The sequence below is a fragment of the Atractosteus spatula genome, chromosome 7 (genome assembly GCF_055471065.1).
Source record: "Atractosteus spatula isolate fAtrSpa1 chromosome 7, fAtrSpa1.hap1, whole genome shotgun sequence".
NCBI classification, from domain to species: Eukaryota; Metazoa; Chordata; class Actinopteri; order Semionotiformes; family Lepisosteidae; genus Atractosteus; species Atractosteus spatula.
Genome location: NC_142712.1, coordinates 4,645,159 through 4,659,004, shown reverse-complemented (window position 1 = coordinate 4,659,004; position 13,846 = coordinate 4,645,159). Strand labels below are relative to the sequence as shown.

Below are 13,846 nucleotides of genomic sequence, written 5' to 3'. Positions count from 1 at the left end.
CCATGTGGTTTCCTGCTCCTAGCAGTAACAGACAGCATCTGCTGCAGGTACCCAGCAGAGATACATATAAAAAGAAAATATGATACTATATAAAGTATTATAAATCGATACAGTTTCTGTTTAAAATACTGGTTATCTTGTTTGGAAAGGACTTGTATAGTGACGAATAATGTGACAGTTTTTGATAAAACACACAAAACCGTAATCTCCAGGAAAGAAGTGTTACACCTTTTGAAGAGGACCTAAAAAAACAGTTAAACAATAAAGTGTACATCGAAGTTTAAAATTAGAAAGTGTAAAGAGCCACTACAGACCTTTTCAAACACAATTGCACAGAAAGGTAACAAGTACCAGCATTTTAAATGTTTTAATTTAAATTCAGGATATATAAAGGAATGAGCATATATTTTAACACTTTAAATGTGTTAAAAATGGCCTATGTAATATATCAGGAAATTATTCCAGTAATTCCATTATTGCTTACTCACATAGTTTCACATCAAGCCGATACAAATGCGTGCTTATGAGTTTTATTATTACAGTACACATCATGTTTCGTTGTACAGTACAATTCAGTCTAATGAAGGCGTTGATCTTTTCAGTATGAATCATGTCAACGTAGCGGATCTCTTCAGAAATAACAACGAAAGACGCAGCAGAAGGTTCAAGCGGAAACTTTGCTGAAAATACAATTAAAACTGAGAACAGGAGGCACTTTTTATGTCAACAGCTACCCGGCTATGTTGTTGAAGCCTGTACCCCGGCTTCTTTCAAGAAACACCCTGGATCAATTAACTACTAACTGCCAAACACAGTTGACTGAGAGATGGTTTGTGAAGGTACCCAGGGGTTCGTGTTTTAATTTCGTGGCTAATATATACCTAAATCATTCTGCAAACTAAGAGAACAGAAAACCGCAGCTGTTTTGACGTTCAATTCCACTGTGGGCAGCTGTCCGTTACTATAGTTACCAACCGACGCTTCTGGAGGGGCAGAGCAGGATCATGGGACTTGTAGTTCATGTGAAGGTTTACTCTCGCTTGACCTAAAGGAGCCAGGTTGACTAATGAACTACAATACCCGTTAGCCCCCTGACCCGAGAAAGTAAGAAAAACAGGGTATCTCATCCACGGGCACAACATGATGTGATACGGTCGACAGTTTATTTCGTCGTTGCTCCTGAAATATGAAAATGTTTCCGAACTCTGCTAGCAAGTTCTAGGGTTGCATATTTGGCGCACAAACGTAGTACAGTATTATGTGCTTGGAAAACCGAAGAATACTAATGAATAACGTGGGGCACTACCCAGAGCTCTTTCGATGGAAGAGACTCACGAAATCCAAGACGCCAGTACAAAAGGTAACTCCCAGAGTGTCTTCTCTCTAACTGCACCGTCCTATTACAGCGCATAACCTTATGATTTTTTGTCACGTATACGTAATAGTGAGACGCGAAACTTTCTGACGCAAAAATATTTTCAATTACCATACGAACACGGTACCATCGGAGGATGATTGTTACGGCCTGGATTATAAATAATAATAATCTCCCATCTAAAGTGGGAAAAAAACGTTTCCCGAGACTCGTTTTTACCTGGAAAAATATTTAAAATACGTTTATAAGAAAGACTTTGTTGTACCAGTCACCTGTATGTATGTACTGTATACACACCAAAGTGTTATCTCCAAACTTTTCGTAAAAAAAGTTTAAAGAAAAACTCTATAATAACTTAAATGAGGTTGGTAACCTTTGATAAAATAGTAGTTTCCCCTCTTGTTGATAAGCGCGACTTCATTCACCCCGTGTTTGGGACAGGCTTAGACTCGAGGAATCCTAAGAAAAACCAGCACAATTTCTCGAGATTAAGTAACACTTCATACAGAGGCCGGATGATAAAGATCACTTTATAACCCTCAAGTGCGCTGCCTGACTCTTATGGGGAAACCTTGGGTTTCATTGACCTCCAAGGTATTTTTGCATTTCTGCAAAGGCATAGAAAGTAATTTAAAATCACAGAAGAAAATATGGTAATCTAAAAAATATATATATTGTCATCTCATAAAACGCTATGGAATAGGTTTGTTTCCAGAGAAAAAAAATATCCTGAGTGAAAAGTAAAAAAAATATATACTTTTACATTTAGAATCAGTCTATGCAATATATTTTTGTCAGATATCGTCATCATCACTACAAAACAAAGCATGTCTGGTTGCACCGTGTGTCGATAATGCATTATTTTCTTTTCACTAAAATATTTAGGTGCAGTTAAAGAATGACGACATTGATCACTGGATGAAGGTGAGGACTGATGGAAGGGCAACTGTTATGTTTGAATCTGAATTGATTGTGTAAACCTTTCTTTAAAAAAATTGTATTGCATTCAACCTCAATGATACAGCCAGCATTTTTTTTTCCGGTGCTACACTGTGTGATATTTACAGCGATGTGTAAGTATTATACTGTACGTTTGATTTCTAATAGTGAAACCTCTTCTTGCTACCATCAAGCTGTTGTGACAGAATAAGGAAATGGTAGTCAGTTTTTCCAGTGAGCCCAGATGGTTACACACCTGTGTTTTTCTGCAGAGGGTTGAAGCTGCCTCAGAATTTGCTGTGTCGGAAGTATTTTCGCTGCATAAGCCTGTTGGGAATTCGAAGTTTAGAGGTCATGCAATGGCATTGGAGAGCACAGACCAACTGCAAGATCATGATGATGCATTCAATGAAGGTGGGGGGCTTATCCTTCTTGAGGGGCATGTGACTGTACAGTTAAGGACATAAATACAATCAGCAGTACAAATAACATCAGCAGTACTGTACTGAGGGAGGCATTTTCTCTAAATCATGCTATAAGAAGTGTAAAGACAAACTTTAATAACAAGTAAAATACTTCCATCCATTTTCTAACTGCTTCTTAATCAGGGTCTCTTGGGAACAGGAGCCTATCCTGGCATGCACGAGTAAAATAGAGGCTTTCTGATTTGCTTTTAATTTGATATTTTTACTTTGATAAGTGGAGTATGTCATAAGTGCAGTATGTCTGCGTGCTGATCCGAGCAGACCTCAGTGACGTGTGATTTCTCTCCCAGCCCAGACCTTGCTGAGCGAGTGGGTGAACAGCAAGCTCAGGCTGGACCTGGAGACAGAAGATGAAGATGGGCTGGGGCACGTGTGTGAGACAGAGCGTTCAGAACCAGCTCCACATGTCCGGGACGGCCCAGATTTCCTACGCTATGACAACTTCGATGGTATAGCAAGAGAGAGATGCACGTCGCGCACTGTGTTCAAATACTTCCACGGCGCATTAAAGGAAGTACTCCTTCTGCTCACTGTGATTTTGATTGTGAGACCTTAGGAGCTCACAGCAGGATTATAGAAAATATAGTGCTGCTTATTTTGAAGCCAAAATAATGATGACAGTTGTTGGCATCCAGGCTGAGATAGAATTTAAGATGATTATATACGTATGCTGATAAGACATGCTCTATTTATCAAACTATGCAAAAGACCTTCCTCTAAAAGAGTGCACACTTGAATCAGAAACTGTGTCTCACCAGACTGTGTCTCTCTCCCTCAGACCTCTATTCCCATTTGGAGCAGGAGGCAGAGAGTTCCGCTGTGCACAGCTTTCTGCAAGATCTCATGGAGAAGGAAGTAGTGGAGTCTGGGGTAATGGATGACCTCAGAATGGACACAGAAAGGAAGCGCCGGAGCGATCCAAGAGTCACCATGGAGGTTAGACACCGGCAGGTTAGTGATGGATTAACATACTTATGGAAGTTATTGCTTTAAAAAGGAAGAATGCACTGGCGACCCATGTGACTTATATATTGTTTTGAGGGTCTTATTATATTATTGTCCTCTGATTACCAACAGAGTTCTGCACCAGATGTGCACAAGGCTTGTAGTCAGAGTCCCTGCTCACAGAAAAAAATGTATGGAAGCACATGTGCACAGACTCAGAGACACACTCAGTGACACTAACAGACACACACACCAGTCACACTCAGAGACATTGTCGGACACACTAAGAGACACTGACAGGCGCACAGACACACTGACAGGCACACACCAGTCACACTCACAGACATTGTCAGACACACTAAGAGACACTGACAGGCACACAGACACACTGACGAACACACACGCAGACACACGCAGACACACGCAGACACTCTGACAGGCACACACTCAGACACACTCTGACAGGCACACACTCAGACACACTCAGACACACTGACAGGCACACACGCAGACACACACTGACAGGCACACACTGACAGACACACATGCAGACACACACGCAGACACTCAGACACACCGGCCCCGGGTCGCGCTCCCCGCTCCACTGTGCTGTGTGTGGGCAGGTGAAGGAGAGCCGTGCGCGGCGAGAGGCGGAGCAGGAGCGGCGGCGCCGGGACAGCGCCCTCCAGAGGGAGGCGCGGGCCGCAGCGCAGCGCCGCCTGCAGGAGGAGGAGCGGAGGAAGAGGCTGGAGGCACAGCGGCAGGAGGAGCTCATCCAGAGGGAGATGGTCCGGCTGCGCAAGGACATGGCCGAGAAGAGGAGTGTCGCAGAACTGGCCAGACAGATGTGGGTGATCCCATTCGACTCCGTCCCTCGGCCATCTGTTAGTCAGGCCTGCTGTGTCTTTAATCTGTGGAGCTGTGAGCGCTGATGGACGTGTGAGCAGCTCAGAGTCAATAAGGAGACTGAAAACTTACAGAAGAGACGTAATTCCACAAACTGCCACACTGGCGAGCTTAAGAAGAGCAAAATCTAACTGGAAGCAATAGATCCTGATTTTAGTTCATGGTGCCTTTAGGTGTTGTGTAGCAATGCTAGCTGCAGTATACTGTATGGCTTTAAATATAAATTTGGATAATAATGTATTTAGAAGACACCGATGTGGTGCTTTTTAAGGCTGTATTGCATCAAGTCAAAATTTAGTCTGTTTAGAGTTGCACACAGAGGGCTTTTCTTACTTAATTTGGATGGCACTCTTATCCAAAGCAACTTACATTTGCAACCACTTATACAGCTGGTATGTTACTGGAGCAGTTTGGGTGAAGCAACTTGCTCAAGGCTACAACAAGGAATGTCTCACCCAGGACTTGAATCCACAACTTGAATCCAGGTCCAAGTCAGGCACTGTAACTGCTGCTCCATACTGCCATCCATTTCTGCTGTAATCTTGCAATAATTAATTTGTAAGGGATTTTCCTGTAGGTTTTTAATTTGTTGTTTCCAAAAAAAAACATTTTTTCATCATTCCTCCATCATCATACTGTAGTACACACTTCTGTTATATGTGTACGTATAGTACAGCTCTTGACTCTGTGCTTTATTGATCTGGTGTGCCGCAGGGAAAGAGAGAGGCAGGAGAGAAAGCGATCTGCAGAAGGCACAGCGCATACTGAGCCCATCGCCGGCATGGGGGTCCCCAAATCCAGTCCCCAGCCCATGGTCCGACAGGCTGCACAGATGCAGCTGCAGCGTGAACGGCTAGAGGCTGAGAGACTGCGCAGACTGAGGGAGACTGAGTCCAGGATACATATTCTAAACTTGAGGGTGAGGGTCTAAAGAACAGCCATGTTTCTAGTTTCTTTATCTTATACAATTCGGGATCCCCCCTCCCCGTCTGTGACTTAGTACTGAAAGCAAGGTGGTTGATTTCCATTCAAGAAAGGGGAGCAGAATGGCTTTCTGTCAGGCTGTCATTTACCACGTGGACCACATGGCCCTCGGGTCGGCTGCTGCTGGGCTCAGTCTCACCGAGCCGTGCTGACGTAGCAGTCCGGGGTGTTGCAGTGACGCTGTGTGTTCTGTGTGTGTGGGGACAGTGCCTTCAGAAACACTTCTCTGCCTGGTACTCAGTGGTGCTGGAGCGCCGGCTGCAGACGGGCAAGGCAGCGGCGCTGTGTGACTGGAGGAGCCAGCTGAGGGCCTGGCGGGCCTGGCGGGCCCTGGTGTGGGCCCGGCGGGCGGAGCGGGAGGCGGAGAGGACGGGGGAGGAGCTGCGCAGCCACAACAGGCAAGCGGCGCCGGTCAGCACTTACACTCGCACCCGGGACAGGAATCCGCTCTGTTAGAGAAAGGAAATGAGAGCGTTGACTGTCAAAGCCGATATCCTAGCTTCTGTCCAGGGGAAGCTGCGTGCTTGGCAACAAGCAGCCAAACAAGCTAGAATGTCCACATGGTCTCTTTTTGTCTGGAGCCTTTCTCGTGCTGTAGTGTGTGATAAGTTCCTAGATTTCAGACGGTGCGTGATGCCGCGCTCTCCCCATGTCAATCCGCCCGCTTGCTTTGCCCGCAGGAAGTGCCAGCGGGCCCTGGAGAGCGACCGGCGGCGGCTGCTGCGGCACTTCCTGGGCGAGTGGCAGCGCTGGGGCCGCGCGCAGCGAGACGGGCGCCGGCTCCGGGCCCAGCAGGAGGAGACCCGGCGGAAGATGGCCGCCCTGATCAGCGCCGCGTCCTCGGGGGAGCTGTGGGCTGGCGTGGCCACGGCCTCGTCCGAGCAGCACCAGCCCGCGGCACAGACAGGCACAGAGGTGAGTGACGGACCCCCCCCCCCCCCGCCTGTATCCGCTTACGAGCGGCACTGACCCCACCAAATTTCCTCTGGAACGGCCAGTCCGTCTGCTACCCCTCAGCCCTTAATCCCTGTACCTGAACAACAGAAATCCTTCAGCGCAGGCAATCGAAGGTTGCAGTTTGTCTTCAGGAATGATTGGATTCCTTAGAAATGACCTTAGAAATGCTGGCTGTTGGACTTTGGCTGCTGGGAATACTCCTGAATTGCTAAAATAATGTGAGCACTAATATACCTTCAGACAGTCCTGCGTACTTAGATGTCCTGATCTTTGGCTCCTTTTAGAGCTGGTAGTTTAGCCTTTACTGTGTCCTGCTGTTCTTCCTTTTAGAGTACCCAGCCTTCTGAAAAGCATGAAGAAACAGATTTGGCCTCTCCTCCTCCTGCGCCTACAGTAAGGGATGGCGGTGGGCGCCCAGTGTCGAGGCCTAAGCATGCCTGGCAGGTCACCAAGAAACATGCCGCGCTGACCGCGGAGGACCTCAGCAGAAACGCACGGCAGCCCTCCCCCGCAGCCCTGGTGCTGCCCGGCCCTGGCCCGGGGAGGGCAGCGGGCGGCGGCGGCTTTGAGCACCGGCACGCCTTCCAGCAGCAGATGCTCGAGCAGCAGCGCCGGCAGCTGAGGGAGCAGCAGGAGATGATCCTGGAGCTGCAGGAGAACCAGCGGCTGCTGATGCTGAGGCAGGAGGCGGAGAGGGCCGCCGCGGCGCGGGGGGTCCGGGCCACGCCCCCCCAGGCCAGCCTCCCTGCCCCGGCAGCCTGGAAACCCAGTTCAGGCAGCACGGCGCTGGGGGAGTCCAGGTACCACACTGCCCATGTGAGGTCCAACAGTAACCATTACATCACTATCAGGACTTCTAAATGATGTTCTCTCATTAAACCTCCCTTAGAAGACTCATTAAATCCATTGAAAAATTGGGTAATTAGAATAATAAATATGCAGTGTGTCCAGTCACCTCTAATAGTATAGGACACGTGGACACATTGAGTGCTCTTAGCGATCTGAAATAGATGCACTTATCACACTAGTCACAAGGAATCACATTGATGGAGAATTTAATCAGAGGATGCTGTATCAGCTCTGGCTGTATCTGATTAAACCAAGTAAATCTCTGTAAGAGTTTGTCTTTGAACCGACCAGCAGTTCACGTTCCACATGCAGTATACTTTTGTAATCCATCCCAGAAAGATAACTGTAGTTCACATACTCCACTTTCTTCTCTGCACAGTAGAGCGGTACGATACATTGATGCATCTGCACTCATGGTAGACTATTGTACAATTATGGCAATGACTTGAATACTGTACCAGGTTATAGAGCAGGCCTAATGTTACAGTCATGTTGATGTTAAGGTCGGGAGCTGCAGTACAGAGCCAGGGAGAAAATCACCCTAAGGAAGAGAGCAACACCCTGTCTGTTTCCAGAGCACCCCTGAGACCCTCCTGCTCTCCTCACCCTGCAGTCACAGGTCAGTCATTATCAGTTTGGGAACAAGCAGCTCGGCTTTTCATTTTTCCTGTATTCTTGGTGAAGCCAAGTAATCAGTCTGATTATGTTTGTTTGCTAGCCGTTCCATGATTTGTGACATAGAACGAATCATAAAACAGAAACAGCTTGAAACAGAAGTTCAATTTTCCCATAGCCATGGAAGAGCGTGCTAAGCAGCGTGCTGTGCGGAGGAAAGAGATTGAAGAGATGAAAAGGAAGAGGGAGGAAGAGAGAATAGTGAGTGTCTTTCACTATACAGTATATCTCAGCTGTGTTGCTAGTGCTCACGCCCTTGATACTCTGCACGTCAACTGTCCTTTCTCTTGTTCTGTGTGCCCGGGGCTGCCTGTACCTCTCAGCTAACCTCTCTCTTGTTCTGTGTGCCCGGGGCTGCCTGTACCTCTCAGCTAACCTCTCTCTTGTTCTGTGTGCCCGGGGCTGCCTGTACCTCTCAGCTAACCTCTCTCTTGTTCTGTGTGCCCGGGGCTGCCTGTACCTCTCAGCTGACCTCTCTCTTGTTCTGTGTGCCCGGGGCTGCCTGTACCTCTCAGCTAACCTCTCTCTTGTTCTGTGTGCCCGGGGCTGCCTGTACCTCTCAGCTAACCTCTCTCTTGTTCTGTGTGCCCGGGGCTGCCTGTACCTCTCAGCTAACCTCTCTCTTGTTCTGTGTGCCCGGGGCTGCCTGTACCTCTCAGCTGACCTCTCTCTTGTTCTGTGTGCCCGGGGCGGTCTGTACCTCTCAGCTGACCTCTCTCTTGTTCTGTGTGCCCGGGGCGGTCTGTACCTCTCAGCTGACCTCTCTCTTGTTCTGTGTGCCCGGGGCGGTCTGTACCTCTCAGCTGACCTCTCTCTTGTTCTGTGTGCCTGGGGCCGTTCTGTACCTCTCAGCTGACCTCTCTCTTGTTCTGAGTGCCGAGGCGGTCTGTACCTCTCAGCTAACCTTTCTCTTGTTCTGTTTGCCCCCAGGCCCAACTACAAGCAGCTGAGGAGGAGAGACGGAGGCAGGAAGAGGCTGAGAGGCAGGCTGCGGCGGAGAGGAAGCGTGAGGAGAGGAGACTGCAGAGACAGGTGGGAAGGAGGGTGGCACTGGCTTACTGCCATCAGCTGCAGGTTGCACACTTGAGCTCGCACCACTGGAAGATGTGTTCGTACTGGCAGAATCCAGGTCCTTTTGGAAATGTAAAATTCCTTTGCACATCGTCAATTTTTTTTAGCAAGGTTTGCATAGTTTGTGTATCTATACAAAGGATAAGCACCATGTTTCTGTTCCATTTCTTTTCCTTTCTGGCTTGTAGCAAGAGAACAGTGTAGCTGTGCGAACAGCACACACACGATCATTACAAGTATAACTTGAATGTAAACAGGGGAGTTGGGGGGGGTATTACAGTATATGAAAACTTTTAAGTCACTTTTACTCTAATATGCACACACGTATGACTCGTGTTTCCCGTTCTGAGAAATAAAGACTCAGTCGTCTGACACATCTTTCTCTGTCGAGTTAACGCTATTTGCTGTGAGGAATGAGGGTTGAATGGTGACGGTCAGTGCTGTGCCCGTGTCGCCTGTGTGCAGAGGGAGCAGGAGAGGCAGACCAGGCTGGAGAGGGAGCAGCAGCTGCAGGCCAGGGCCTCCGACCACTACCTGCGCACCTTGCTGACGCGCCACGGCCTGGCGCCATGGAAACGGCTGCTGGAGCAAGCCAGGAGAAACACACAGGTGACGCAGCGAGGGCCAGGTGTCGGGTCCGGTGTAATCAGCCTTGCAGGCACCCGGCAGTTCTCTGTAACAGGTGTAGCAGGTGTCCTCTCTGCTCTTCATGCATTCCGGCACTGAAAGGCATCTGAAGGAGAAGTGCCGACTGAAGTGAGCTCCCTCCTCTGTCAAGGAAGTTCATTTTGAGCTGGAGATCGACACAGGACATTACTGTCCCCTAATGCAGGAAGAGAAATACAGTACAGTAAAGATGCTAATGAAATCTAGATTCTTTTTCTCTCCCGGTAGAAAACAGGATGAGCTTCAGATAGTGGACAGAGAATGTACAGTATATGTGATTTTCTGCGATGGCGACAGTGATTTGTTGTGACACTTTTTCCGTGCTTCACTGCAGTACGCCTCATTGCCTAAGCCTCTGTTCCACTCCCACCAGCTGGCCGAGACGCATCACGGCCATTCCCTCCTCCGGCGGTGCTTCAGCTCCTGGCTGCAGATGGCAGGCGAGTCCCTGGCTGAGAAGGAGGCCCGTGCCGAACAGCTCTACCGTCGAATCCTGCTCAGGCGGTGTCTGCACCGCTGGCTGAAGGTGAAGACTAATACACTGACGTGCAATTCTAGTTTTTTTAACTTCTGTCCTTCCTCTGACACATCTGCTTCCTTGTTCCTCCGTGTGTCTTGTGGCCTGGAATTTCAAACAAGATTCCTCTGGGGGGAAAACATGAGGAACAGAAAATGTACTCCATTCGCGATGTATTTTGTATAAAAAACAGCCAGTTAGGCATGCGATTTGTTTCCATGGCTGTTGTTGTTCTACAAATACTAGTAACGATAACACCATTATTACTCAGGGCATTTCAGAATTGTGTAACGCCCCTGTGTGGCTCATTTCCCGTGTGCGCCCTGTCGTTCGGCAGTGTAAGGATTACTGCTCCGTCCTGGAGGAGAATGCCGGGCGGCTCTGCAGAGCCAGGCTGCAGCGGAAGACGCTCCTGGCCCTGCTGGACTACTGCTCCCGGGAGAGGATGGCCCGCTGGGACAGGGAGCAGCTGGCGGAGCAGCACAGTCGCAGGTCTGTCGCGCTGTCTGAAGGTGAAACGCGCAGGTGCGCGGCCCGTGATGCTGGCAGCAGGCTGGGGGAGGAGGAGGCCGGTCACGCCCTGGCCACATGGCTGCTCTGCAGCGGCTTAATGCTCTTGACATCACATTTAAGAACCTACCAGATTTTTTATTTATTTATAGATATGTCTATCCACCTACCGTACACGTACGTGTTCATGCACTGCTTCTTACTTTTCCAACAGTTTTTTTTTCTGGGTTTTAAATATAAAGAAAAACACACTTCTAAGCCAGGAGACAGACAGCCACAATGTCAGTGGTAAAAACATGAAAACAGGAGACATGCACTAACATACTATCTAGCTTGAAGGTATGTTAAGTGCTACTTCTCTATAATTAACAGAAACTGTAACTAACAGTTTTGCAGCTTCATATTTCAGTGGGATGTAGTCTGTACACAATATAAATTATATTTTCATAAAAGTTATACATCTTTATATTTCAGCTACTAGAACTACTAGGAAAGTGTCAGTACTACTGAAGAGAGTTTTATATGAAACCAGATGCAGGCATTTCTCGACCAAAGAGCACACTATGGTGAAAATGAGAAGAAAATGCAAGTGTAAGGCACCGAGAATGCAGCCAGTGTTTTCAAAATAGAGAAAATCGTAAGACTCAACAACAAAAATGACAGAGGACATAACTACCTGATTTGAAGACGAGCATTTTTTTTTCCCAAAAAAATTTAGCATTGCCAATTATACCTGTTACAGCCACCCCATTTGGAATCACCACATTAAGCAATTTGTCACATCTCGGTTTGCAGCTGCAAACCACACGACCGCTCACAGGAGAGAATGAGGAAGTGTGGGCAGAATCTTCTCACCTCCTCGCCTGCAAAGCCACTTGTTTTTTAACGCTGCACAGCTCCATACTGGGGCTTCAGCATTGAGTGGAGGAGAGGTGCTGCTCTCAATGGCAACACCACTGGGAGACCACCGTGGGGCGTTCTGTCACTGGGAGCCAAGGGATCCCTGGACGACTAATCCCACCCTACGCTCGTCAGCCATTTCTCCGCAGTTGCCTGGAGAGTCCTGGTCACAACTCCTCGTGACACGACCAGGGTCCAGCCCATGCCTGCAGAGCTCAACCTGTGTTTGAGCCCAGCGGAACACTTCCTGGTGGAAGATGGGCTCTCAGGGGCTTAAATACTGTCCTCAGATCGTTGTGAAAAGACAGGCCCAGCAGGCAGGCCTTCACCAGTGTGTCCTGCTAGTCCTCTTGCTGGTTCAATAGTGTAAACGCCAAAGCACCAGTGCATTGCTTAAGATCTGCTGGCGATGTGTGGCTCTAATGCTCCGATCCTGATTATCTGCCCTGTGTTGGGAGAACAAGTACTGGATCCCAGAACTGACTTTCCGTCAGCTAATTAGGTGCAGCCAGCATTCCTGCTGAAACATGCTCAACAAGGGACAGACTGTCGGTCCAGTTGAAGAAAATTTATCACAAAAAAAATGTGCTGTGTAATATCGCGTAAACTTTTCTTCCATGTTTAGAGTTCAGGGCTGTACTGCACATCAAGTCTCCCAGCACAAAAAAAGAATTATACTCCAAGAATGATACTAAATTTCTTATCACCAATACCGCTTTGCAGTAAATTCAGATATGTTAAAAACGGATATGAGCCAAAATCTAAAGCTTTCGCGTCAGCTGCTCTCCGGTCCAGGCGGCCTTGGTTTTACTCCGTGGTGAACGTGAGCGCCCCGAGACGAGAGCGAGTGAGGCGCTCCGCGGGTTGGCGTCTGCAGCCGACGTGGTCTGTTGCTCCCTCTGCAGGCGGGCGGTGGTCAGCTGTTTCCGGGCGTGGCGCAGGTTCCCCCACCTTCTGCGGGAGGAGAGGGAGAGGGAGGCACGCAGGGAGCGTCTGCGGCGCAGGGTGGCTGAAGTCCTCCCCGACTTCGGCTCCTGATCCCACGCCAGAGGGCGGCTCAACAGGATCCAGATCCCCCGACCTTCGGGACCCGGGGCGAGTCCTGGATTCGGGTGCCGTGATGGGGTGCAGCAGCAGCTTCTGAGGAGACAACGGTCTTCCTGGCCCAAGAGCCGCTGGCCCGGTCCCGTGCTGTGTCACCCAGCCCTATCCTGCCACCAGGCCGTGGCAGAGCAAAGGGGGTTTCAGCAAAATGAGGTTCCGAAACTGGACAGAGAGAAAAGAAGGCGCGCGCCCACCTGTTGGTCCAGCTGGCCTGGAAAGTTCAGTGGAGCACAGCGGTGGAAACCCCCAGAATCAAGCTGCGCTTGTGCAGTGGGTGTGCACTAAGTAGTCACAGCAGACATTTACCATTTTAACCATAGCCTCGCCCACAAATCTCATTTCCGCCCGAAGTGTGTCAAGACAAGCTCGTGTCAAATTCGTTACTGGTCATTAAAAAAACGAGACAATGATTCTCTGAAAAAGGCATGATCTGGAAAATCATCTTTTCATGAAGTGAGCAAGAAGGATCTCTCACTTTTTCTTATTATACTGTACATTGTTTTTTCTTATTTTATATATTCTTATCGACTTTACAGTTTGTTCCAATTCCAATTGCTCCAAAGCTAGATCATCCTTCTTTTGCACGACATCACCCAGCTTTACGATTATGTCAGACAGCTATTCTGTGCGTAAAAAAGCCTTTTCCACACATTTGTGAAATACTGTTTTTTTTCCCCCAGTAGGACCCATATAACAGTTTGTGTCCTGCAGTTTGTAAATTAAAGATTTCAGAGCTGTGATACTGTATTCTTCCCTAATATCTCACCCGAGAGTCCTAGTCAAAACTGCAAGTCACACACCTTAGAGACATCCTGGCTGCTGGGGTTAGGTGTTGCTAGGAGACCAACACAATGATGTCAGGATTGTGCTGGATCACCTTGCCAGGGTCCCAGGTGCTGAGGCCCATGTGGTGCTCTGGCCATATGGACATATCCAGCACAGTGCTTCCAGAAGCATGCTATA

At 48.5% G+C, this 13,846-nt stretch overlaps 1 protein-coding gene across 1 annotated transcript; it reads left to right on the top strand.

Moving 5' to 3' along the window:
• Positions 1-2: 2 nt before the first annotated feature.
• On the top strand, positions 3-13,309 carry ccdc191 (coiled-coil domain containing 191). The gene is made up of 17 exons (XM_088922113.1): positions 3-47; positions 2,261-2,299; positions 2,587-2,728; positions 3,090-3,248; positions 3,578-3,750; positions 4,368-4,591; positions 5,365-5,569; positions 5,842-6,032; positions 6,315-6,549; positions 6,922-7,391; positions 7,944-8,059; positions 8,234-8,316; positions 9,046-9,147; positions 9,652-9,795; positions 10,226-10,378; positions 10,707-10,861; positions 12,685-13,309. The coding sequence occupies exons 1-17, from the start codon at positions 3-5 to the stop codon at positions 12,815-12,817; spliced, it is 2,769 nt and encodes a 922-aa protein (XP_088778239.1). The 3' UTR covers positions 12,818-13,309.
• Positions 13,310-13,846: the final 537 nt, after the last annotated feature.